Genomic DNA, 27,931 nt, shown 5'->3' on the forward strand with positions numbered 1-27,931 from the left:
CTCGTGATATCTGGGCAAAACAAAAGCCATTTTCCAGAGATCTTGTGAGATTTGGGGGTAAAAAGACCAGGGCATGTACTGTAAAAGCTTTGCCAGAAAGCGGGAGGACACTATATAACAGTATAGCTTTGAGGCTCCTGCAGTTGATTCTTTTATCCATTACTTCCTTACCATTGTATAGAGGTGGCCATCTTTGTAGAGGCAGTGCTTTGCTTCTTCATGTCAAATGATGACTGCAGGTTTGATGACTGGCAGGTTGGTAATCAAAGAGTAGCAAGAGAGGTGCAGAATGCATAAATCCACAGAATGTAATCAGAGTAGGGAGATCCTTGCATTGCAGCTTTCTCTCCAGCAAGGAGAACTTTGAGACTTACAATCTCATGGGACTAAAGCTGGCTGTAGATGTATAGAATTTCCAGTGAAAATTCTTAGGAATATTAAATCTTATAATGAATGGACTTTCCTGAACGAAAGCCACATACACTGTAAGAAATTCACTTGTTCGTAAAAAAAAAAAATGGTCCACTCCGCTCCTTCACATTTTCTCATCTTATAGATTTCAGTTTGACCCACTAATGATTAGAAAAATTAACAAGCTTTAGAACCTTCATTTCCTAAGAATTTTTGTTCGAAATTCTAGCCATCTGTGGCCAGCTTGATGTATTTTTTGCTCCATAAGATGCACTTTTTTTCTCCCAAAAATACGGGGGAAAATTGTCTCTGCGTCTTATGGAGCGAAAACTGACCAGGCACCGAAACACCCCCGCTGCCACCGGCATGTTAGTGCCGGCAGGAGAGCAGAGGACAGACATCACATGCCCCCGTGAGCGCCGGGTGATCTCTTGGCTGGGCCTGTCACTCAGATGGAAGACAGAGCAGCCCGAGCGGCTGAATGGAGTACGGCCGCTTGGGCTGCTCTGTCAGATGGATGTGATGACGTCATGTCAGGCTGCATTTCATTGGGACAGGTCAGGCTGCATTTCATGGGCACTGGTAAATATTTTAGTACACCATTTGGTTTAGAATTTTTTTTTTTTTTCTTGTTTTCCTCCTCTAAAACCTAGATGCGTCTTATGGAGCGAAAAATACGGTAAAAGTCATGCCTCTCTCACAGCCTCTCACACTAGAGATATACAGCCATGAGACTCAAATTAAAAGATGTGCACTACTGTTTTCCTAGAAGGGCTACTTGGTATGTACAGAGGCTAATTCCGCGTACACACGTCCGGACTTCCTGACAGACAAAGTCCGATGGGAGCTTTTGGTCGGACATTCCGACCGTGTGTATGCCCCATCAGACTTTTCCTGTCTGCATTTCCGACGGACTCAGATATAGAACATGTTCTAAATCTTTCCGTCGGAAATGCCGACTGAGTTTAGCCCGTTGGCAAGTCCGCTCGTGTGTACAAGGCATTATTCTTCACTTTTTTGTGTGAAGTCCACTTTGTGCAACTTTGAACCCTATGTCACAGGGAGAACATTAGACAAATAAACCCCCCTAAACATATGCACACACACTTTGCTTGCTGCCCTAGCCAATGGTCCAATAATGCATGAAGCCAATTATGGCCATGGTGACAGGAATACTTACATGTACTATACAGGATAACTGTAGGAATAGCTTTTGTTTCTGATTAGGCACATTTCTTTGGATGGAGGTTGTGTTAGATTAAGTATTTGCAGGAGAGCGAGTTCATGTTATATGTAAAGCATATGTTGGATGCCTCCCCAGCTGGTCCCCAAGCTTATTATTTTCCTTTTACATATGACTAAATTGAAAAGTTGAAGCATTATTGTGTTAGCTGAGCGAAAGACAAGCACTGTTGCTCCGAGTCTGTGGTTCCTGACCACTTATGAAACCCCAAGGTTTATTAGTGTGGGGTCACTACAGCATCTCTGGTGCAGCTGTTGGCTGAATAGTAATGTGGTGGGTTGGTGACTGGCACTTATAGGTGGCACGTTTTAGCTAAGCAAGTGTGACTTAGAATATTCATCATCCCTAGATTGTGGCCAGGAATCCAGGTAAGTCACAGGATGAATTTAGTGCCGGTTCACACTGGACATGTGGTGTGCAATGCGATTTTATTTTATTTATTTTTTTATTCAGACAATTCATTTGAATGAGCTGAAATTGCACTGGATCACCCCAAAAATTGTGCATGTACTGCTTTTTAAAAAACCGGATTGCATAGTACTGCAGTACCATGCAATCCAGTACAGGCAGACGCATTATGTTTGCGATCTGCATTCGGGGTGTCTTTAGCATTACATTGACACCCGCAGGAGATCACATACCCAGTGCGTTGTGAGAGCATTACGGGAAACGTGCACGGAGTACAGGTTTGCCACACAGCATTCTGGTGTGAACAGGCCCTTTTATTCCAGGTCTGCAAAAAAAAAAAAAAAATCCATTACTATAGTGAAAATGGATTATGAAACATTTTAGTATTTCTGCAGTTTATATAAAGGGGAAAATGCATTTAAAATGTTTTTAAGAAGAACTTTTATATACACATCTATATTGCTAATCACTCCTGTTTGTTTTTTTGTTTTTTTTCTGATTGTCCTAATTTCTTGATCTTTGCTGTTCATTATCTCTGACCCTTGTGACTCAACGTGAAATGGCATCATCCATTTCTCACAACAGATTGATGCACTGCAATCAAAGTGAGCGCTGGAGGGCCAGAGCAGAAAGCCGGTGACTGACAGTCACTGCTTTCTGCTCAGAGCGGAGGGGAGAACTGAGCGATTAGCAGTGTTTGATCACTCAGTTATCAGTGCAGAGGCGACAGTTTTTCCTAGAAACTTTCTTGTTATCTGCTAATTTAACACACCCTTTGAGGGAATGTAAAACTGTATTAGGTGTCTTATTGGAAATGGATAGTGTGATATATTCTGTTGGTGTTACCTGGTGCGGTAAAACATGGTGTAAACCCCCCCCCCCCCCAATAATTAAGGGATCTCTGCAGACTGTGATGTAAGGGGAGAATCTGATGTGAGAGGGTCTCTGGTTACCTCTGGTCAACAGAAATCCCTTTAAACCAGTGTGCCAGACAATAAGTATTCCTAGAAGGGGGCAGGTCCGCTATGGGAGCCCCCTCACAGAGTCTTTTACCTTATATTACCAGCCCAACACTCCCGCCCCCCCAATATGTGAGGGCATTGCCCTCCCCTCCATGGGACTACAAATCTAAGCATTGCAGGCTGGGATCCCATTTTTCTGCTACTCACCAGTACCCTACACAATATGACTGAGCATGACTGCGCTGCAGGAAAGCACATCCTCTCTCCCTGGCTGCTGCAGTGCCGCACAAACACTGCCACTGCAAAAATCTGTGCCCCACCTCTCCCACTTTCTCCTTACTGGACAGGGACGTGTCCTCAGTCCCGATTCCCAGCGGGTCCCCCTGTCTACAGGGCGGAAGCCGGGAGGCGTGGAGCAGGGAGGAGGACGTTGCGTCCTTTTCTGCCGTGGCCTGTGCTTGCACTAGATTGGTTGCTAGGATACTAGGCGTTCTTGGCAACCAATAATTTTCACAGTGGTGGGCAGCAAGTGGCAGTGCCAGGAGGAAGTTTTTGGGTGGCCGGGACTATATTAAGGCAGGGTCCTGGAGCTGCAGCTCCTACGTTAATCCTGCTCTGATGGGGGTGACACCATCACGGTCAGATATCACTTCCTACTTGGTGTCACACCTCCCACCCTCCACCCCACCCTCCCATAGCCACGCCACTGATATATTCATGCATAAGCAGTGTTATTGTAAACTATCCCATCTGGTTGCTTCCTTTTTTATCTTCTTGAGGATACATTTTTCATCAGATTACTGGATGGTCTCTCCTTATAACACTATACTCCAAAAAATCCTTATTAATGTGTTCAGTGGTTTGTTCAATTACCATGCTTTGATTTAATCTTTTCTTTAACGACTGGTAGCTATCTGAAAAACCTGCAATCATTCATATTAAACAGTTGTTTTTTTTTTTTTTTTTTTTCTTTCCCCATGTATACCTTTACACATAAGCACCAGGCTTGATTGTTTTGCTGTTGTGATTCAGGTCTGTGCAATTCTAATTTAAACGTCAATCTGAAACAGAAAGTCTGCTGCCTGCATTCAGTTCCCCAAACAAGTAATTTCCTTATCACCATGGCTGACACTTGTGTGCTCAATACTCACCTTGTCAGTGTCCACAGGGACTACAAAACCAAATACAGACTTTAACTGCCTGCTAGATTGACAAGTCTGATGTATCGCCAGTAACTTCAGTTCTGTACAGACTGTGTAACAATGGTAAGGCTCTTCTGGCTGTGCTGACTGTACAGCATTTTCATTTATATCTCTGCCATCCAATCTATTTGTAAAGGGCTTCAGTCCTTCCACTATTTTAGGATTTCTGTAATTGGCAGACAAAGAATAAACGGCTCACCAAACAACTAAATTCACAGTTGAAATAGAATTTTTTTTATTTCTGTTGAAACATTTGGAAAAGCACATACTCGCCACCCTTTGTTAGTTCTATTATGCTGCATAGCATAAGCAGCATTGAGTTTTTCTGCAGATTGTGTCCTTGTCCAGCCCTTTGCCTGCTCTTCGGGCTGTATGTATGTATACGTTTAGTTGTATCTGACTCTCTGCGATTCTATGGGCCAGCTCTCTGGGCACCATGTGTGATGCATTTAAAAAGCAACATTTTTTATGAGGTAGGTTGCCAAGTTATCCCTCAGCTCTCCCAATTGCTTTGCTTTGGGACTGGCATGCAGAATGTGAAAACACACATGCATGCTCTTCGGACTACTAGGATATACACTCACTGACCACTGTATTAGGTACACCTTACTAGTACCGGGTTGGACCCCCCTTTTGCCTTCAGAACTGCCTTAATTCTTCATGGCATAGATTCAACAGGGTGTTGGAAACATTCCTCAGATTTTGGTCCATATTGACATGATGGCATCACACAGTTGCTGTAGATTCGTCAGCTGCACATCCATGATGCAAATCTCCCATTCCACCACATTCAGAAGGTGCTCTATTGGATCTGGTGACTGTGGAGGCCATTGGAGTACATTTGAACTCATTTTCATGTTCAGTAAACCAGTTTGAGATGATTTGAGCTTTGTGACATGGTGCTGCTGGAAGTAGTCATCAGAAGATGGGTACACTGTAGTCATAAAGGGATGGACATGGTCAGCAACAATACTCAGGTAGGCTGTGGCATTTAAACTATGATCAGTTGGAACTAAGGGGCCCAAAGTGTGCCAAGAAAATATCCCCCACATTATTGCACTCGGTGTGGTTTTCTGCTGTAGCCCATCTGCTTCAAGGTTCGATGTGTTGTGTGTTCAGAGTTGGTATTCTGCATACCTTGGTTGTAACAAGTGATAATTTGAGTTACTGTTGCTTTTGTATCATCTCAAACCATTCTCCTCTGACATCAACAAGGCATTTTCGTCCACACAACTGTGGCTCACTGGATATTCTCTCTTTTTCGGGCCATTCTCTGTAAACCCTAGAGATGGTTATAAGTGAAAATCCCAGTAGATCAGCAGTTTTTGAAATGCTCAGACCAGCTGTCTGGCACCAACAACCATGCCACGTTCTAAGTAACTTAAATCCCCTTTCTTTCCCATTTTGATGCTCGTTTGGAATTCAGCAAGTCTTCAACACATCTAGATGCCTAAATGCATTGAGTTGCTGCCATGTGATTGGCTGATTAGCAATTTGTGCTACCAAGCAATTGAACTCAATATGCAACAAACAAAGGGTTGGGGGCACACCCTAAACATTTCTAAGGCTGGCCATACACTATACAATTTTCTTGTTCAACTTTCCTTTAGATTTACCAAACCATATAATATGAGGTCAAACCTAAACCCTTTCAATTTGTATGCAGTCAGGCAGGCCCTTGCACTACATAGTTGAAGGTAAATCTAAAGGAAATTGAATAAGAAAATTGTATAATGTATGGCCAGCCTAAGGTTGGTACTGTTTATAGCAGCACCAACCCTAGAAATGTATGTTTTAGGTTGTGCCCCCCCAACCCTTTGTTACATATTGAGTCCTGACCAGACTTCCTGGGTGGAGCACCCCACTGTCACATACCAGTACTTCATTATCAGTGGCCACCAGTAAGTAGTTATAGGAGTAGTCCCTTTTTATAGTGCAGTTTAAGCAGAGAAATCTGCAACTAGCACACTTCTCCCATGGTTTTGAGAACTGGGATTTATCTTTCATTATAAGAATAGTGTAGGACCCACTGAAAATGGGGTACTTTGACGCAGTGGTGGGCTTAAGCATGGCCATATGGTGTGACTAAATCCTCATATTTACTTATTTAAAGTGGAGTTCCATCCAGAAATGGAACTTCCGCTTTAAGTGCAGGTGATCCCCTGACATGCCACATTTGTCATGTCATTTTTTTGTTGGGGGAGCGGATACCCTCTCTTTAGAGGTATCCAGATCCTACTTCCTCCCGGGGCTCCGCGGCACCTGAAGGAAGATCACCTCTCCCTCCCTGCAATCTTCTGGGACAAGTCACAGGTCCCAGAAGATTGCCCGGCCATTCACAGCGTGCGGCTCACCCATGCACAGTGCGTGCCCGGCTGTTAAGCCACAGCCAGGCGCCCGCAGTAAGAATGCCGGTGCCGTGGAGAGGAGCAGGGCTTCCGTAGCCCGCATTGCTAGACATTGGGACAGGTGCGTTTCCGATTATTAAAAGTCAGTAGCTACTAATTTTTATTTTTTTGGCGGAACTTTAAGATCAGGTGTTTACGTAGCCTTGGAAATGGGGGTGGTTTTGGCGCAAACTGTAGTTCAAATGATGCCAGAGAACCTGAGTCTGTGTTCTTGTAATTGGTGTGGATCAGGGGAGAGCACAAACTGTGCAAGATGGATGGCGATATCCAGGGGTGAAGAAGAAACGGTCCATAACTCAGGGCAGGTCTCTTCAGGATAGCAGAAGCACGCTCCAAAACATGTAGAAAAAGGGTAAAGAAAGAGGCGCCTTCTAAGTATGAACTGTAGAAACTTTATGGTACAATAAATAAAAACGCTCACATTGAGGTTAAAAACGATCAGCATGATGAAAATCCTGCAGCGGTGCATCTCCTTGCTTGCTGTTTCACATAGGAACCCATAGAAAGCCGTCAGCTTGCTCTGTACACTCTCTGGAATGGAGAGGCGCGCTCCTTTGTCAAGCTTGACAAGGCGCGCCTGTCCATTCCACTGACAGGGCGCAGGCTCAGAAATGCTTCCGGTGACGTCAGACACTGCTGTAGTTCACGAGCGCCTCAGACCTCTGTATTACCATCTGAGACACAGAGCTGGCAGACGGCATTCTATTGGTTCCTGTGTGACACAGCCTGTTGAACCAGCGAGCAAGGAGATGCACCGCTGCGCGTTTTTAACCTCAATGTGAGTTTTTTATTAATTCTACCATAAAGTTTCTACAGTTCATACTTAGAAGGCGCCTCTTTCTTTACCCTTTTTCTACATGTTTAAGTAGCCTTGCAAGATTTGGAAGCAACCTTTTTTTGTGTATGTGTGTACTTTTCTCTGTGGTCCAACAACAGATAGGAGGGGAGGGTATGACTAAAACAATGTATAAATATTTACCTGTGAACAGTAAACTTCTAATAGCATCATATAGACATATCACAGTGGAGTGCAAAGAGCCAAGCTCCTAGAGGCATTAGCTAATATAGGGGTTCAAGAGAGGGGGAATGTCGGAGATAGCTTTCATCTATGGTCCACTGAGTAGATGCAGAAAAGGGGCCTACATGGGAAGAGATATGTGTGTGTTCATGAATTCCACAAAGAAGCTTTATAACTAGGAACACATGGTCATAAGAATCTATGTATGTATACAGCACTGAGATGATACTTTGCTATCTCAGCACAATTGCTCAGTTTCAATTTCTGTGAACTCGTGTGCTGTGTAAATGCCAGTCACAAGCTTTGTTATCTAAGCCTAGGTTTCCACTATTGCGAAATGAAAGTCACACGATTTTGCCACTATTTTGATGCGGCTTGAAGCAATGCCTGTGTATTCTTGAGGTCTGTGAACCTCAAGTCGCATCAAAGTGGGACCAAAGTAGTGCAGGGACTACTTTGAAGTCGCACAGATATGAACGGTACTCATTGGAAATCATGGGGTACGACTTGTCAAGTCATATGACAAGTGGAAATGTAGCCTTAAAGAAATGAAATACTGTAGTAGCCCAGGTAAACAGAATATTTAAACTGATATAAATGGGTAATTTGCAATGTAAACAACTGAAACTAAACCTGTCCATACAGTAGTAGATTTTCAAACAAACATTTGTACAAAGGTCTGTACTAGGGTTGCACTGTTACCGAGCATTTGAACGAGTACTTGTACTCGAGCAATTGCTCCGATGCTTTACCCGCTACCTGGGCAGTCAAGGGTGATCGGTGCGGCAGTGGGGGGGAGTTACAAGCACCGACCTCCCTGTATAGATTTCAATAAAGCAGCTGACAACCACCTCTCCCTCTTGCGGGTTTCAGCTGCTCCGGTCCTCCTCTGTGCGGTCCTCCTCTGTGTGTCTGTTTGAAAATTCTCAGTACATTTGTAGACAGCTGTCGTTCAATGGTACTTCAAAATGTCTTTTGCTTTTAACATTTGATTTTTGGAACGAATGGCCTTTCCCGAACAAAAACAACTTTCACTGTAAGAAATTAATTTGCTCAAGAAAGTTTCGATCTTTCTTTGAATTTTCTCATCTCTGTGGTTGAAAATAAATGTCAGTGTGACCCCATGAATGGGGAAAAGTGAATGAACATTCTTGAAACTAAACATTTCTATTGAAATTCTGCTAGTGTATGGCTAACTGAAGGGCTGTTGTAGAAAACCTGGAAGGAAATAAATGGCACAAATATAGCTCTTTCACACAGAATAGATTTCCTTTCTGTTCCATTCTTTTTTTTCATTGACTGAAAGCTAAAACCTGGTAAGTCCCCAGGGGCAGTTACTCTACTTTTGGTTATGTTGTTTTCAATGCTCCAGTTTTTACAAATCGTAAGCCAAGTGTTTTTTTAAGATAAAAAAAAAAACTTTATTAAACAAAAGTAAAATGGGCATTACAAGGTTCAGAGCAAGGCAAGTTTAGACAGGATTCAAAGAACAACGTCTTCATCTTTGATTCAATGGACACAAATTCAAAATATAATGTAATCCAACACTGAATATGAAAGTAGGACATCTAAGTATCTATACCAAAAAAAAAAAAAAAAAAAAAGGCCTCGTTCATATGCCAAGTTTAACACATCCTATATTCAGACCCTTCAGCCCAGTAATCGCTTTTTTTTTTTTTTTTCTTTTTTTTTTAAATGCAGGTTGGGCAGATGATCCTTTGGTCCTCTATGGCCACCCATGGCTAGCAGAGGCGACCATGTATAGGCATGGAAGTGTTGGGTTAGTTAGACCATTTTAGGTGCACCCATGATTATTATTTTAAATGCAAAGTGTTGCTTTAAAATGAAAGCCAGAAAATGGTCTATTTTTATTTTTTTCCTCCTTGACTACCAAAAAAAACCCACAGTCCCAGATATTTGCCCATTGTGTTTCTCTGCAGGCAGCAATATAAGATGACTGCCTATGGTAAAATCTAGAGAAAAAAAAAATTCAAGTAGTTTTGTGGGTTATGTGTCTTTTTTCATAGTAGATTGTTATTGAACATTGTGGTAACAAGCCTAAACAATTTCCATTTTTTTTTAGATTTAAGTACAGCAATGTCTGGTGGAGAGATGTCACAGTTCCAGGAAGCCATCAGACAAGAACTGGAGGAGGCCATGAAGGCAGACCTGGAAAAGATATTGTCTACTGCGCCTGAGGATGAACTACAGGTAATGGTGCAGCAATCTGGTTCCCTTTTCAAAATATAATTGTAGCTTTTTTTTTTCTTTACCAATCCAACCTGCTAGATGCTGGAGATTCCAGATGCAAAGTCTAGCTTCACACTGAATGCGGCTTTGAAATTGTACAACTTCACTTGAAATTGCATGATTTCAAAGCTGCATGTCAGTGCGACTTGGCTGACATCTCTGTGACTTCATGCCACAGATGTCTATGCAAGTTGTACCTGAAATCGGCAAAAGTAGTGCAGGAACTACTTTTTCAAATCGGTGTGGCACCGCAAAGTCGGCATTACACTGATTTGAACAGACCTGTAAAATCGCATGACAAGTCACACCTGTGTGAACAGGGGCTGTAATCTGCAGGTTACTTATGATAACTTTTCACTCTGTGGAAAGTATTTTCTGGTTCATTGAGTTCAGGGAACTTTTAATTTCCCAATGCCTGGATTCTGATGGGGAAAAAATACACCCTGACCTGGGTGCTGCTTTGCATATTTGCTTTTTGCTGACTATTTAGAGGAGTATAGAACAGACTATCCTCTCCTTTGCTGGGCTTCTACAGATCATCAACCCACTCAAAACCTGCAAATGCAGATTGGGGCTTTTTTGATTTTTTTTTGCTTCTTCCCCCACATAGTTTTGTCCTGTTACAAGCAAAAACATACAGAAAAGGAAAAAGTGGCGCAAGAACCAACCAAACAATATATCAATAATAGCAGCAGTCTAGATTGGATGATATTTGATAAAAAATATATATAATAATACTAATAAATAATAGTCCCAGCAATTGATGAAGGGGGTCAGTTATTTGCACCAGTGGCAGCTCCCTTGGGAGTTGAAGCAAACTCTGGAAAACAAGTGGAAGATGAACAAGGTGCGCCAAACTAAGTGCAGTATGTGGTGAACAATTTATTTAGAAGTTAAAAAAGGCCAAATGGCTACTCACATAATAATTAGTGAGAATCAAGCAAATAAACTGATGGTAGTAGAGTCCATGGTCGCTGTAGGTCCAGGGTAACATTGATGAGAGTGTCCCAGCGGCGTCCTGGTGAACTGCAAGGGATGGAACTGCAGAGCGGCCTGGATGACCAGTCTGGTAACTCAGCTGGATGGCGTACGTTCTCGGAGATGCCCGGAAACCAGAACTGGAAGAGTGTACCCGCGTGGAACACAAGCTCGATGAGGTCCGTGAAAGTGACCATGGACTCTACTACCATCAGTTTATTTGCTTGATTCTCACTAATATTATGTGAGTAGCCATTTGGCCTTTTTTTACTTCTAAATATATGGTTCACCACATGCTGCAGTTAGTTTGGCGCGCCTTGTTCTTCTTCCACTACTTCTACAAGCAAAAACGTAAATGTATTTTTATTAGGATTTTATGTGATGGACCAACACAAAGTGGCACATAATTGTGAAGTGGAAAGAAAATGATAAATGGGTTTCAACATTTTTTACAAATATTTGAAAAGTGTACCATTTCTTTCTTTCTTGGGGACTGTAGGTTTGTTCTTAAGTTGAATCTGTTTTGTAAGTTGGAACAGGTATATTTTTTAAGTGTAGCTCCAGCCAAAAAAAACTATTTTTAAGCTTTTTGGATAGCATAGGGAAGGGTTGTCACCCCTGTAACATTTGTTTTGCTGTCTGTGCCCCTGTTCGGAAGATTTCACCTCACTTTCTGTCCCAAATTGGATTTTGAAAATTTTGGGTTGTTGTGGAAACGAGCCTCGGTGATAAAGCATCAGTGGTGGTACCTTTTCCCCATAATATCTCTTACAGGAGTAAATTTCCCTTCCTAAGGGTAGATTTCCTCTCACTTCCTGTTACCCTCCGTTTGTAAGTAGGAGTCGTTTGTAAGTCGGATGTTTGTAACTAGGGGACCCCCTGTATAGGGTTCCCAGGGGTCCGTTTTTGTTGGATTATTTTGATCATCTTTTTTTTTTTTTTTTGATCTTTTTACTCATATATTGTTTTTATGGATTGTTTTTGTTAGTTTTTTAATTTTTGAACAATCTATCCCATCTAACTTATTTTGTCATTTTCCAAACATTGTATTAAGTTGGTATAGGTCACCATTGGCTGTCTGGCATGCTGTGAATGGCTTGTTTGCCACACAGCCTGTCATAGGAGGAAACGACATTATGTGTATCACTCATATTGTGACATTATGTGCAGTTTGTGAGAGTGTCCTGCTGTAGTTGGCTGACTTTCTCCTTCCCTGTGCTCTCCCGCATAGTCATGCAGCAGTGGTTGCTGGATCTGTGTTAGTAGCTGACAGGTTGGAGGAGATTTATGTGGCTTGTTTTGGTTTCGATTTTTTTTTTTTTTTTTTACTTTTTTATTTATGTGTTGTATGACATGTTAGTATGGGAAGGCAAAGAGCATAAGCTCTCATTAGTGTGGTGGGAGTGTATTTCTAATTGATTTATTGGTTAGTTGTTCAATTGCTTAATTGCCAAACCATGCTCACTTGTATCATGCATATATACAGTAACTCACAAAGTGAGTACACCCCTCACATTTTTGAAATGTCGTGAAAAAAACAGCGTGGGGTCCCCCCCAGGTCCATACCAGGCCCTTGGGTCTAGTATGGATTCAGAGGGGACCCCCACACACCAACATTTTTTTAAAAAATGGCGTGGGGGTCCCCCCAAAATCCATACCAGACCCTTATCCGAGCATGCAGCCCGGCAGGTCAGGAAAGGGAGGGGATGAGTGAGCACCCCCCCTTCTGAACCATACCAGGCCGTATGCCCTCAACATGGGGGGAGGGTGCTTTGGGGCAGGGGGGGCTCTGCACCCCCCCCACCCCAAAGCACCTTGACCCCATGTTGATGGGGACAAGGGCCTCTTCCCGACAACCCTTGCCTGGTGGTTGTCGGGGTTTGCAGACGGGGGGCTTATTGGAATCTGGAAGCCCCCCAGATCCTGACCCCCCCCCCCTTGTGAATGAGTATGGGGTACATCTTACCCTTACCCATGAGGGGCGCAGAGCCCCCCTGCCCCAAAGCACCCATTCCCCCATGTTGAGGGCATGCAGCCTGGTTTGGTTCAGGGGGGGGGGCGCTCGCTCGTCCCCTCCCTTTCCTGACCTGCTGGGCTGCATGCTCGGATAAGGGTCTGGTATGGATTTTGGGGGGACCCCCACGCCTTTTTTTTAAATTTTTTATATTTTTTGGTGTGTGGGGGTCCCCTATGAATCCATACTAGACCCAAGGGCCTGGTATGGGCCTGGTATGGACCTGGGGGGGGGGGCCCACACTGTTTTTTTTTTCTCTCTCCCCTTTTTTTTTTTCCTCTACATTCAGCGGGAAGCCCGCTGACAACTGATGACTCATCAGTTGTTAAGGATGCGGCAGCCGGCTTCCCGGCCCCCTCATTAGCAACCAGCTATATACAGTGTTAAAAAAAAAAAAACGCAAATCGCGGTAAAAACGCGGCGAGCACCGCAAAAAGCACTGCAGAAACCCTCAAAAGCAACATGCATAGATGTGAATCGAGCTTCAGTGAAAATGTCCAAATTGGGCCAAATTAGCCATTTTCCCTCCCCGGTGTCATGTGACTCGTTAGTGTTACAAAGTCTCAGGTGTGAATGGGGAGCAGGTATGTTAAATTTGGTGTTATCGCTCTCTCACATCACACTGGTCACTGGAAGTTCAACATGGCACCTCATGGCAAAGAACTCTCTGAGGATCTGAAAAAAAAGAATTGTTGCTTTACATAAAGATGGCCTAGGCTATAAGAAGATTGCCAAGACCCTGAAACTGAGCTGGAGCACAGTGGCCAAGACCATACAGCAGTTTAACAGGACAGGTTCCACTCAGAACAGGCCTCGCCATGGCCGACCAAAGAAGTTGAGTGCATGTGCTCAGCGTCATATCCAGAGGTTGTCTTTGGGATATAGACATATGAGTGCTGCCAGCATTGCTGCAGAGATTGAAGGGGTGGGGGGTTAACTTGTCAGTGCTCAGACCATACGCTGTACAAATTGGTCTCCTGGCTGTCGTCTCAGAAGGAATCTTCTTCTAAAGATGAATCGCAAGAAAGGCCGCAAACAGTTTGCTAAAGACAAGCAGACTAAGGACATGTATTACTGGAACTATGTCCTGTGGTCTGATGAGACCAAGATAAACGTATTTGGTTCAAATGGTGTCAAGTATGTATGGTGGCAACCAGGTGAGGAGTACAAAGACAAATGTGTCTTGCCTATAGTCAAGCATGGTGGTGGAAGTGTCATGGTCTGGGACTGCATGAGTGCTGCCGACACTGGGGAGCTACAGTTCATTGAGGGAACCATGAATGCCAACATGTACTGTGACATACTGAAGCACAGTATGATCCCTCCCTTCAGAGACTGGGCCACAGGGCAGTATTCCAACATAACAACCCCAAACACACCTCCAACATAGCCACTGCCTTGCTAAAGAAGCTCAAGGTAAAGGTGATGCACTGGTCAAGCATGTCTCCAGACCTAAACCCTATTGAGCATCTGTGGGACAGGGGAAGAGGACTCCAGTGGCAACCTGTGAAGCTCTGGTGAACTCCATGCCTAAGCGGTTAAGGCAGTGCTGGAAAATAATGGTGGCCACACAAAATATTGACACTTTGGGCCCAATTTGGACATTTTTTACTTAGGGGTGTACCCACTTTTGGTGCCAGCGGTTTAGACATTAATGGCTGTGTGTTGAGTAATTTTGAAGGGACACCACATTTACAGTGTTATACAAGCTGTACACTCACTACTTTACATTGTAGCAAAGTGTTATTTCTTCAGTGTTGTCACATACAAAATATATTTAAAAAATTACAAAAATATGAGGGGTGTACTCACTTTTGTGAGATACTGTATATTTCATGCAATGTATGTGTATATGAGGTTTGAATAAGTGCTGACTTTAGCGCGAAACGTGTTACATTTTACGTTTCTGTCATGCCTGTGATTCGACTTCAATAAAGATACCAAGGAGTGCAGCAATATACCGGATTTTGCATGTTACTAACATTCAGAACTACAATGCATCAGCACCAGTAAGTAATGCAGCTCCTATTCAAATAAATGAATGTAACTACTCAAAGAAGTAACAACATAGTATAGGTATTTGTAAATGCCAATGCACGATCCCCTTCAAGGGCAGAGAACAAATATACAGTATTTATCCAGCATCTGCAGTTCACGTTTAAACTTGTTTCTCTCAGCTTATGGTTCTCTGTGCCACAGAAGGACAGCATTGTATCTGGTTGCACGCTATTGTTCGGGCATGCAGTAAACAATGCAGCCGTGAAAGGTATAAACAGATAGTGGGTTTTTCTTGGCATCATTCATTGCATCATACGTCATCAGAATGTTACAGCTCTCTCTCTGGCCCCTCCGTGGGCGTTCATGACAGCTGGAGTTTATTCACACTATCAATAGCAACGGTTATGCTGATCAGAACGGCCACTCCTTTGGGTTGTAGGTGCAATCAAGCTTTTTCTTATGTTTGATTAATTTAATACGTATGCTAAATTGGCATGTCTTATTTGTGTTTCCTTTGTGTCCTGTGCATTTTAGCTAATCCTGAGCTAATATATTTATGCCGGTGTTTAAACTTTACAATCTACAGTATGTATAAAAGATCGGCTAGGTGTAAAGAATTTTATGTGGCCGATTATCTTATCTCAACAAGCAAGAAGGCAGAGGGACTTGCCTTATAATATGGGGCACTCTCTAGTGGCTAATGTACAATTCCCCATATGTATATTATAATAGATTAAATATGGAAGGAAACCTGTAAAAGTTCCATCAATAAATTTTTCCAAATAAGTAAATTTAAATAAGCACCCAGTCCCTAAATAACCGTGGTTTATCTTGGTGAGTACTCTCGTTTTGAGCCTTGGCAGTTACTGATATTACGGGTCTCCCTTACCCCTCCTAATCCAGATCTAGCAATACTAAATTTGGGTATTGAAAGATTCCCACCGTTTTGTCGCACTATAGTAACATGTATATTTTTGACAACTAGGATACTTATAACAAGGCCATGGAAATCAAATCTAATTCCCAACTTATCAGATGCGATTGAGATCATACGCACCAATTATGTCTACGAATGTCTCATAGCCAATCAAAAAGGCAATAAAGTTAATTTTGATTCAAAATGGAAATTTTGCTGTGATAGGTTCAGTTAAGCATACTTTCTGAGTTCTAGACATTTTCTCATGATTAAAACCACTTTTGACTTCTTCTTCTACCAGATCATATGTATTTTCTTTCTACCTTCTACCAAACTTCTAGGTATGGCCCCCAAATAAAGTTTTTTTGTGGTGGGGAGCATTGGTGATTTTTTTTTTTTTTAATTATTAATATTATTTAGAAATGCAACTTTCAGGGTTTTTCATGATAACTGGGTACTTACCCTTGGGTAAGTGCATAGTTGCCAACATTGTCAAAACCTTTATAGGGACACTTTTTTGGCAGAGTCTTATTATAAATAAGGGGTGGGGCATCTGTTTGTAGGCATGGTGTGGGGAGGGGGGCACGTGACACAGTAAAAAATGGGCGTGGTTTAAACTTAATATTGGGTGTGGCTTAAAGGGGGTGTGGTTAGTCTGAGATGAACGAGGGAGAGAGATAGGGAGGGAAGGAGAGAGAAGGAAAGAAAGAAATAAGGAAAGAAAGAGGGCTGGAGGGACAACAGGCCCAGATCCTGCACCACAATAGCAATATCTGTATTCCAGCAAGTTTAACAATCACCATATAAAGATACTCCAAACACCTGGTGTTAGCGCTTCAATCATCATGGTACCATGCTTGATATGGTGTCAGGATGATTGAAGCGCGTTATTTCTATTATTACATTGTAATATTAAAGCGGCGTTCCACCCAAAAGTGGAACTTTCGCTTTAAGTACTCCTCGCCCCCTGACATGCCACAATTGACATGTCATTTTTTTGGGGGTGGGGGGCTGGGCACCTGGTTTGGAGTGGGACTTCCTGTCCCACTTTCTCCTTCTGACTTCTGGGCGACTCCTAGGCAGCCCCTCCCTCCCAGCAATCTTCTGGAACACGTCACAGGTCCCAGAACATTGCCTGGCAATTGACGGAGCGCAGGGTGGCTCGCGGATGTGCAGTGCGTGCTTGGCTCTGTGAAGCCGCAAACTGTCACAGCCGGGCACCCACACTCACAATGTCGGCGCCGTGAAGAAGAGGGGGAAAGAATGGAGGCTTCGGGTGGCCGCATCGCTGGACTGTGGGATAGGTGAGTGTCTGTTTATTAAAAGTCAGCAGCTATACTTTTTGTAGCTGCTGATTTTTAATAAACTCAAAAACCAGTGGAACTCCACTTTTAAATAGTTCAACTCCCCATAATGCAGAAACAGTCTCTGGGCGTGTCACTTGCCACATCGCCTGCCACCAGATGCAACTTGTCACTTGCCATGTCCGTTGCCACCAGATGCAGTTTGTCACCAGGTACAGCTTGTCACCTGCCTCCTCACTTGTCACCAGATAGAGCACCTCACTTGTCACCAAATGCAGTACCTGACTTGTCACCCTGGGGCCGGCACTGGTGATTTGATATTCGCCGTCATTTTACAGAGAAGACCAGCTCGTGGAGGCCAAGGTAACAAGAGGCGGAGCCCGGGTGGCTGCCAAAAGAAATGGAGCTGCGGGCTTTTCCACAACAGGTCACGGACCGGCAGCAGGGTGTGGGGTTGGGACAGCTCCATGTATATTTGCAGCCACCCAGGCTACGCCTCTTGTTTCTTCCCCTCTGCCTCCACGAGAGCTGGACTTCTGCAAAATGGCGGCGGAGATCAAATCACCAGTACCGGCCCCGGACCTCTAGCGGCGGCTCTGGCAATACTCTGGGAGTCAGGACAAAGCCAATTTCCCGTGATTTTTTTTTTTTTTTTTTTCCCGGGACAAGGGTCTGAATACCGTGAATATCCCGGGAAAATCGGGACTATTGGCGTGTATATAAGTGTGGGGCAGAGCTTTTTAAAATTTTTGCTTGTACTCCATTGGAGAGGGATTGGATCATCTCTCTGGCTAATGTAGTCATGGATTTTTCTTGGAAAAGGAATGCTGAGCTTGATATATCCCAAGAGTCCTACATGACTGGGGCGCTTCGAAGAAAACGTACTCTCTGTGCTTCTCTAAATAAAATCAGATGTCTATCTGCTTGGTTCAAATCAGACTTCTAACAGAACATTCCCTGGTTTTTGTAGAAAAAATACACAGGGCATTCTGTGGTATACTGTAGGGTTTTTTTTTGTAATACATGTCTATGATCTGCTATAATCATTAATTCTCTAAAGGGCCATGTGGGTGGTAAGGACAAAACAAATGTAGAACTTTCTCATCACACGTAGTGATTGACCACGATGAGGTCATCACTGCTGCTTCGGGATTACTTCTCTGCTCTGGCGTTATCTCTCCAGGGATGTGGGAAATGTTAGATTTTAAGTGGTTGGTAAAACAAAAGAAAAGCTGGTCTGCTTTTTGTTAGATACGCACACTTTTTATTTATTCAATTTCCCTGCTACATTAAAAATTCTTCACATGCAAAAGTATGAAAATAGAGTAAGTTTTGTAATGGTTGTCCTAATATAGAGTATTTTTTCAAGAACGTTCTTCTTTATTGTATTCTCCTAGATAAATAGACCCCCACAATTTCCCTTTTTAATAAACATTGGCTACTCACTTTACTGCTCTTTTCGTTGAGTTGGTTGAATATGGACTGTGTGATAACTCTTATAATAGCATCCAGGGAGACTGGCAGAGAGGAAATTCACAGTTTCCCCCCAGCCCAGGTATATTTACCTGAGCCAGGGTGCGATCGTGCGACCTGGGCAATGCTTAGCATCAGATTGCCTGGGAAACAGGCTCTGCCCTCTTCTCACGTTATCCACATCAGGAGCACAGCCAGGGGCAAGCTTTGTCTCCAGGGGGTCACAGTGCATGCTGTGCCCGCAGGACCTTGGCTCGGCCGTTTACAACTTGCTGCTGGTTCCTGCTCTCTGTGCTGCTTCCCTGATATTCTGGTCTATACAGGAAAGAGTTAACTGTGGACAGTGCAGTCTCATGCTAAACGCTTGTGTTGCGGCGCTTCCAAATCGCTTCTCTGCCCATGCATTTCAGTGGGCAGGGGTGGTTTAGGAGCGCTGTATACAGCGTTCCCAAACCGTACTTTTTTTCCTGTTCCGCAAGCGCACCGCCCCAGTGTGAAAGCACTCTGGCTTTTACACTGGGGTGGCATGGGAGGCGGTTTTCAGGTGCTTTACAGGCGCTATTTTCAGGCCTAAAACGCCTGAAAACTGCCTTCAGTGTGAAAGTAGCCTAAACTGGAACATAGGCTAGATTTAAAGATAGAGAGGCTGCATACTCAGCAAGTCCACTTCTGAAATTACTTAAGAACGAAGGGTATAATGTATTATTATTTATTATTATACAGGATTTATATAGCACCAACAGTTTACACAGTGCTTTACAATATAAAAGAAAGACCGTACAGTTACAATAAAATAAACGCGGTTAAGAGGGACCTGCTCCATCTACAATCTAAGAGGGTGTGGTAAGTGGTACATAAGGTTATAACTGTGGAGGATGAGCTGATAGAAGTGATAAAAAGTTTGGTTGGAGGCATGTATAATATAACTTTAGCTATAACTTTAAAATGGTATTGAAACCAAAAGCAAACATATTATTTTTTATTTATTTATTTATTTTCCAATTGCAGCTTACCAGTTCTTGTGATGGCTGCATTCATTTTTCTTTTTTAGGGTTTTTCCTTCGTTTTTCATCTGGTGATCCAGCCAGTAAGTCTGTTTTTCAAAAAACAAGCTCTCCAGAAGAATTAGTCAGAGATGAGACAAACATTTTAACACTTGCGGGGGTGATGCTTCTTTTTTTTTGTTTGTTTTTTTTTTTTGTTTTTTTTATTATGTAAAGCCTTTATCCCAAAATCAAAAAAAAAGACTGCAGTAACTGCTAATAAATAGCTGGAGTTTGGCTTCCGTTTGTTAGTGTATTCAAATCTGCTAGTACATCTAACACCCCACTCCAGGCAGACTGACAGTACTGTTGTCCAAAGATGCCCCTTCATCCAGAGTGGGGGCACTCTAATACAGGAGGTGTGTTACTGGTCAGATCACTAGGTGAAAACCAAGGGGAAAATAGTCTTAAGATTAGAAAATTGATGCAGCCATCTAATGATTGGTAAGCTGCAAGATATTACATTTTTTTAAATTTGAGGCTTAATACCGCTTTGAGCCAGAGGTTCAGCGTGATAGGCAGGCAACTAGTATTTTTTAGAAGGCCAACAATTGCTGATTTGGTATTTCTTTCATGACAGGTTTACTTTAAAATTGGTGTGCCCCTGAGACTTGCCATTATACTGCCTTTCATTTATTTTAGAATTGTTGGTTAAGTAGTAAATTACCCAATTGTTACTACTACTGAGTGATCAGCATTATCTTCAGGGACAAGGTAGACTTCTACATTGTGGATCCAGTGAAAGTTCACCTTTACAGATTTTCTGTAAAGGTGAACTTACCCTTTTAAAGAAAAAAATAAATGGCACCCTTGCAGGTTAATGTCATAATATGCTAATATGCACGGCATACTAGCGCATTATGACAGATTTACTTGTAAAGCAGATCCCTCCATCGGTGCATTGTCACCGCTGACAGGGCTTAGATCTTCACCTGGTCTTCCTTCCGGGTTCGCTTGCTCCATGCATTTGAATAGCTGGGCCACAATGGGACAACTCCTGCACGTGCGCACAGAAGTCACAATTGTGGCATAGCACTCTGGACAGCATACTAAAGCTAAAACATTTTTTTACCTTAATGCATTCCCTACAATAAAAGAGAAGTCCAGCCAAAGCTCGTTTGGTTGTACTTCTCTTGTGGATCACAGGAGTGCAGTTCGTTCTGCACTCCTGTGACCCCTTTTCAGCAGACGGGGCTGAAGCCCGATGTTGGCTGATCTCGCAGAGCCGGTTCAGGCGGCGACAAGATCGCGATAATAAAATCAGAATCCGCCCACAACCCTGGAGCAGCACCTGGCTCAGCCTCTAAGCAAGCTGCGAGAGCCTGAGCCACCTGCTCCCTTCACAGCCCAGCACTCCAGTGAGCTGGGGGGGCGGGCAGAGAAGACAGCAGTGACTGACAGTTACCAGCTCTCTGCTTACGGAGCGATCAGCGGTGTTTGATCCCTTAGTTCTCTATCTTGGAGCCGGTTCTTTTAAAGTAAAATGTTTTGCCACATGCTCTTCCCCCAAATGCTTACCTGAGTCTTTCTCCTCCTACAGGAGGATCGGGCAGCAGCGAGAGCCATAGGCTTTTCCTGCTGTCAGTTAAATCCTTTGAGCAGAGAGTGGGAGGGCGGAGCCGAGACCCACAATGTGTTTCTATGTACGCACACAGCCCAGCATGGGAGAGAACCTGCACTTCTGCCCCCATAGCAAGCGACTTGCTATGGGGTGAGAAGACACACAACTTGAGGAGCCAGGATCACTGATGTGGAACCCCAGAAGAGGAGGTTTGGAGCCGCTCTGTGCAATACCATGGCACAGAGCAGGTGAGCATAACTTTATTATTTTTTATTAATGAAGGGAAAATTCTACTTCTTTTCCTTTTTTTTTTTTTTTTTTTTTTTTTTTTAAGAAACCTTTAACTTACCTTGGCAGTGGAGTGCTAATAACGAACCCTGCTCAGGGGCTGCAAAAGACTCATATCAGATTTACTTTCGGGTCATCAACTGATAGGCCTTACTGTGCCGTTGAAGTGCCTTTCAGTCTTCAATTGGGGAATCAGGTTAATAGGCAATGTAATGTATTTAGGTCACCCGTTCATTGTTTATCCCATTTGGTTCTTATGATCCAATGATGTGAGTAGTGAGGTGTTACACTGTAAAGAATTGATTGGTTGAACTGATTGATTGGATTCTTGTGTATAGTGCTTTCATGGGAAAAAAAACAAAGTTAGCCCATCGATAAATGATGGTGCTAAAAAATCTCCATAGCCGACGCTTTAAACTTTTTTTTTTTAACGGTTACCTGTTTCTATCTGGAAGAGGTCTTGCGCTAGAATTATTGCTCTTGCTCTAACGATCGCAGCAATACCTCACATGTGGTTTGAACATGAGTTACATTTGTGAGCATGACTTGCGTATACATTCGCTTTGGCACACAAGCACGGAGGCATGGGGCGCTTAAAATATGTTTATTTTTCTTTTATTTATTTTTTACACTGTCCCTTATAAAAAAAATAAAAATACAATTTTTGATCACTTTTATTGCTGTCACAAAGAATGTGAATATCCCTTGTGACAGTAATAGGCAGTAAGAGGTACTCTTCGTGGAGGGATCTGGGGGGACTCCTCCTGGACTTGAAAGTATTTAAAACGCCAAGGGCGGCGTTTTTGAATACTTTTTGATTTTTGAAACCGGCGTCGTTGGCTCCCGAGTAAACCTGAAGTGATGTCATGACGTAGCTTTCGGATTACCATAGCCAAGACCCATTCAAAGCCGATTCCGGCTTTGTTCGGGTCTCTGGGCAGCTGGCGTTTTGACTGGTCGCTGGGGTCTCCCGGCGGGAGGAGGGGGGGCATATGCCCTCCTGATGCTTGTAATAACAGCCGAGTAGCTGCTTAGCCGCATCAGTTGTTGTTACAAGAGAGCCGACCATCAGCTCTAAAAAATGGTACCGGGGTGATGCCTGCAGCAGGCATCACTCTGGTACAGTCACCCGAAACCAATTCGCGTAAAGGTACGTGATTTGGCGGCAAGTGGTTAAGGAAACAGATTTTTATGCTTCGTGAAATATTTTAATTAACATAAATTAAATCCGATTTCCTGTATACACTTTACAGGGGAGGCAAAATAATAGATTTTATGTTGGAGAATAAAAATCCACCTGTCCTAAGAGAAGCTTGAAAGATGTAATTTCTGTGCAGTTTTGTGGTTTTTTTTTTTTTTTTTTTTGTGTATTAAGGCAGAACATGCACTAAAATAACAAGGGCAGCCTATTTGCTGAAGGCCCCCTTCCCTGCGTACGTCGAGCCCGCATATGTAAACAATGTTCAAACCACACAACGTTAGAGCAAAAGCTCTAAACCGTAACCTGTAAAAAAAAAAAAAAAAAAAAAAAAAATGTAAGCGCCACCTATGGAGATTTTTAAGTACCAAAGTTTGGCGCCATTCCATGAACGTGCGCAGTTTTAAAGCATGACATGTTTGGTATCTGTTTACTCAGTGTAACATCATCTTTCACTTTATGAAAAAAAATTGGGCTAACTTTACTGTTTTGTGTCCCCCCCCCAAAAAAGCATTTGAAAAATCGCTGCGCAAAGACTGCGTGACATAAAAAGTTGAAAGGACTGCCATTTTATTCCCTAGGGTCTCTGCTAAAAAAAATTATAATGTTTGGGGGTTCTGAGTAATTTTCTAGAAAAAAAAAATGTTTACATGTAGGAGCGAAGTGCCAGAATAGGCCTGGGCTGGAAATGGTTAAACCCTCCTATCTTGTACAGCCAAGGAAGCTGCTTCTGTTTAAACTGTAACTGCCATAATGCTGTACATGTGATCAGTTATAACACCAACCATTTGATGGTTTGACAGTTTGGTTGAGGACACAAGCAAATATGACAGTTAGCAATCCTGGCATTCCAGGAATGTAGCACTTTTTGAAACTGTTAAATCGATGGGTTTAGTTCAGCTTAAGGCTCGATTCACACAGGGGCAACACGACTTCAACGCGACTTTGCAACGCGACTTTAACCCGACTTCAACACGACTTGTGGATCCGACTTTCAATGAACGGGGATCCGACTTGGATCCCCGCCACTGTGTTTGGTATGAATCTTTAGGGGGAACTTTAAAATAAAAATCCGGCATGGGTTCCCCCCCCCAGGGGCATACCAGGCCCTTGGGTCCGGTATGGATCTTGAGGGGAACCCCCCTACGCCGAAAGGACGGCGTGGGGGGTCCCTCCAATCCATACCAGACCCTTATCCGAGCACGCAGCCCGGCCGGACAGGAATGGGGGTGGGGACGAGCGAGCGCCCCCCCCGTCCTGAGCCGTACCAGGCCGCATGCCCTCAACATGGGGGGGTTGGTGCCTTGGGGGAGGGGGGCGCGCTGTGGCCCCCCCCACCCCAAAGCACCTTGTCCCCATGTTGATGAGGACAAGGGCCTCTTCCCGACAACCCTGGCCGTTGGTTGTCGGGGTCTGCGGGCGGGGGGCTTATCGGAATCTGGGAGCCCCCTTTAATAAGGGGGCCCCCAGATCCCGGCCCCCCACCCTATGTGAATGAGTATGGGGTACATGGTACCCCTACCCATTCACCTAGGGGAAAAAAGCGTCAATAAAACGAACAGTACACAGGTTTTTTAAAATAATTTATTAGGCAGCTCCGGGATCTTCTTCCGACTTCGGGGGTCCTCTTCCGACTTCGGGGGTCTCTCCGCCGTCTCCTCCCGGTGTCCGCATCTTCTGCCGGCTCCTCCGCTATCTTCTGCAGCTCAATTGCTAGCGGTGGTCCGGACTTCTGCCTTCTTCTTTTCTTCCAAAGATGTTGACACGACGCTCTCTCCAGCTGGAATGGTCTCTGAACGCTCCGCAACGGACTTATATAGGCGGTGACCCCGCCCCCTTATGAGGTCACTGTCCCAGGGCATGCTGGGGCTGTGCCGTCATAAGGGGGCGTGGTCATCACCCGGTGACCACGCCTCCTAAAACGTCACAGACCCAGCATGCCCAGGGACTGTGACGGCATAAGGGGGCGGGGTCACGGCCTATATAAGTCCCTTGCAGAGCGCACAGAAACCATTCTGGCTGGGGAGAGCGTCGTGTCAACATCTCTGGAAGAGAAGAGGGAAGAAGATGATCCAGAGGTCCGGACCACCGCTGGCAAAAGAGCGCCAGAAGATAGCGGTGGAGCCGGCAGAAGATGCGGACACCGGGAGAAGACGCCGGAGAGACCCCCGGAGTCGGAAGAAGATCCCGGAGCTGCCTAATAAATTATTTTAAATACCTGTGTACTGTGTTTTTTATTGACGCTTTTTTCCCTAGGTGAATGGGTAGGGGTACCATGTACCCCATACCTATTCACATAGGGTGGGGGGCCGGGATCTGGGGGCCCCCTTATTAAAGGGGGCTCCCAGATTCCGATAAGCCCCCCGCCCGCAGACCCCGACAACCAACGGCCAGGGTTGTCGGGAAGAGGCCCTTGTCCTCATCAACATGGGGACAAGGTGCTTTGGGGTGGGGGGGGCCGCAGCGCGCCCCCCTCCCCAAGGCACCAAACCCACCATGTTGAGGGCATGCGGCCTGGTACGGTTCAGGAGGGGGGGGGCGCTCGCTCGTCCCCACCCCCATTCCTGTCCGGCCGGGCTGCGTGCTCGGATAAGGGTCTGGTATGGATTGGGGGGGACCCCCCACGCCGTTTTTTCGGCGTAGGGGGTTCTCCTCAAGGTCCATACCAGACCCAAGGGCCTGGTATGCCCCTGGAGGGGGAACCCATGCCGGATTTTTATTTAAAATTTGGCGCGGAGTTCCCCTCAAGATCATTTGAGCACAAGTCGCATGCCGAAGTCGGATCATGCGAGACGGCGATCCGACTTCAATGATAGTCAATAGGCTGAAGTCGGATCAAAGTCGGATCCAAGTAGTACAGGGAGTACGCTCTGAAGTCGGAGCGACTTCAGTAGTGTCTATTAAGACGCTCCCATGCACTGTAATGTGAATCTCTTTCTGGGGCGACTTGGGGCGACTTGAGGGCTTACAAGTCGGATCCCAAGTCGCGGTAGTGTGAACCGAGCCTTAGGATTTACTGCTGTTTAGGACTCTGGGCTTTAGCAAGTTGGCAGCCTCTAGCAAGCAGAAACGGGAACAATGCTGGAAAATTACAGCACGCACAAATTTTGGTATCATAATAAATAATGTGGGATGTATGTTCCTTGCTAAAGAACGTTTTATTTTTTTTTTTTTTTGGTAAAGTTTTGGTTTAAAATTAAAAAAAAAACTTGTCTGGGCTTCTAATTTAAAGATTTGTGTATTTTCTTTAAAGTGGATGTAAACCCATTTCATGAAATTTTGAGCTGGGCACATATATCTGCAGTGTTTTCTTATCTCTGTTCAAAGCACTATGTCCCGTAGATGTCTCCTGCTCCGTTCTTCTGTTATCAGCCTGATAACTGCTGTAAAGTTCTCCATCACATATGATAAAAGCAGCCTGAGTATTGTGTTGGGGTGCTTGCTATAAATAGATTAGCAGAGCCCTGAACTATTCAACAATAGTTGGAAAGTCTCTACCTATGAGGAGAAGGGGTGTGTGCCTTTCCTCCAATCAGCTGTCTTGGTTGTTTGCCCAGACTTCACTGCAGTCCTGAACAAGAAGAGAAATTCCCTTAACATGATCTGAACTTTCTAAACAGTATATAAAGCTGAAGACAGCAGATGTATATGTAAAACTTATGTAGAGATAATTGTTTCATCCCTGTGTATAATCTGAGGCTGTTCACTTCACTGGATATATGTGCGGGTTTACATCCACTTTAATAGTATGTCATTTTACAAATTTTATTCAGTTTGCGGTCTTACCTGTATATTTTCCATTGAGTATTTATTTTGTTTCTTTCAGCACACGCAGAAAGACCTGGAAGGCTTCCAGAAATTGTTTCACCGGTTTTTGCAAGAGAAGGGCCCTTCTGTGGACTGGGGTAAAATCCAGAGGCCTCCTGAGGATTCTGTAAGTTGACCGTTTCTCTTCTTTACAAAGTACTAAGCAGAATATTTGTCAGGAAGTCTGCAAAGTTTTACAAGACCATAAACCTTTTACCTTTCTAGCGTGAAGGTAACTAATTATACTTTATATTGTTCTTGCTCAAGTTCCTTTGTTCTGCTTTTGTGTCTTTTGGCAGTACAAGTTCTGATGATGCCAAACTGAGTCTGTGTAGTTCAGGTAATAAGGTGACTGTGGTTGAGAAATGTAACCCGTGATGTATAGTAGTGTAATGGAGAATGAAAAAGATATAATACAGCACTCCATATGGGGTAAACTCTTGTCAGTGGCAGTTTGAGGTGGCCCTTACTGTATCAAATAATGTCATTTAAGTAGGGAACTCCATGGCAGCCTGGATACACAAAGGATGTGAGTTAAATGACACTGGCTGGTATTCAGCACAGAAGACTGAAAATACTGGTGGATAAAACAATTATTGCAGTGGACTACTATGAATGGAAGGAAAGTTTTGCAGAAAAAGCTCCCCCTTTTTTTGACCTAGGTGAGGATTTTTTTTTTTTTTTTTTAAACCAGACTTCAGCTGTAATATTTGGTTTACTTTTGACTTAAAATGAGTCTAGGACTGTAGCTCTTGTGGCCTTCCGCTTGCATATCGACATGGTTAACATTTGTAATTGGTTTTCTCATCTCATTTATCAGCTGCAAACGTCACTTTGCGTTTATTATTGAAAGTGTCTGCTGGCAATAGACTGTTTGAATCTCGGCCGGTTCAGCAGGGACTAAAACCATGTATGGGCAGGCTGAATGTACCCAAGTTGATCAATCAATCTACTTTGGTACAACCAGCTTGTCGGACTTTACATGCAATTATTTCTAGTGGCTATTATAGCCGCTAGTAGTAATCAGTGTATTCTCCCAGCGGGCACAGCTCCAACCCGCGGGGGGAACACAATGGCTCAGTGGGAGGGATTCTCTTATCAACACTGGCTGTGTTGATGGGAAAATTTAGCAATTTTTTTTTCCTCACTCCATCTATAGCTGGCTTAACACCTTCCCGCCCTGCCTATAGCAAAATGATGGCCAGGTGGGGGTTTCATTGTTCTGACTGGACGTCATGTGATGTCCTTCAGAAAAGGACGCCGGGGCAAGAACAAGACGATGTGCGCAGCGTGGCATTGGTGATCTGGTGTGTTGTCCGAACACACCGGCTCTTTGCCACGTGATCAGCTGTGTCCAGCCACAGCTGATCATAGTGTGAATAGGAAGTGGCGGCTATTGGTATTCCTCTACTCACACTGACAGCGCGTGAGTAGAGGAGAGCCGATAGG

At 44.0% G+C, this 27,931-nt stretch overlaps 1 protein-coding gene across 2 annotated transcripts in view; it reads left to right on the forward strand.

The window, feature by feature from the left end:
* Positions 1 to 27,931, forward strand: part of UGP2 (UDP-glucose pyrophosphorylase 2) — a 159,791-nt gene that overhangs the window by 41,147 nt on the left and 90,713 nt on the right. For both annotated transcript variants that reach the window (XM_073628188.1, XM_073628187.1), the window contains exons 2-3: positions 9,736 to 9,863; positions 26,502 to 26,609. In XM_073628188.1, coding sequence (XP_073484289.1) covers positions 9,750 to 9,863; positions 26,502 to 26,609 — 222 coding nt within the window. In that variant the 5' untranslated portion in view covers positions 9,736 to 9,749. The remainder of the gene's footprint in view (positions 1 to 9,735; positions 9,864 to 26,501; positions 26,610 to 27,931) is intronic.

This window comes from Aquarana catesbeiana, linkage group LG04, assembly GCF_042186555.1.
Source record: "Aquarana catesbeiana isolate 2022-GZ linkage group LG04, ASM4218655v1, whole genome shotgun sequence".
Classification (NCBI taxonomy): domain Eukaryota; kingdom Metazoa; phylum Chordata; class Amphibia; order Anura; family Ranidae; genus Aquarana; species Aquarana catesbeiana.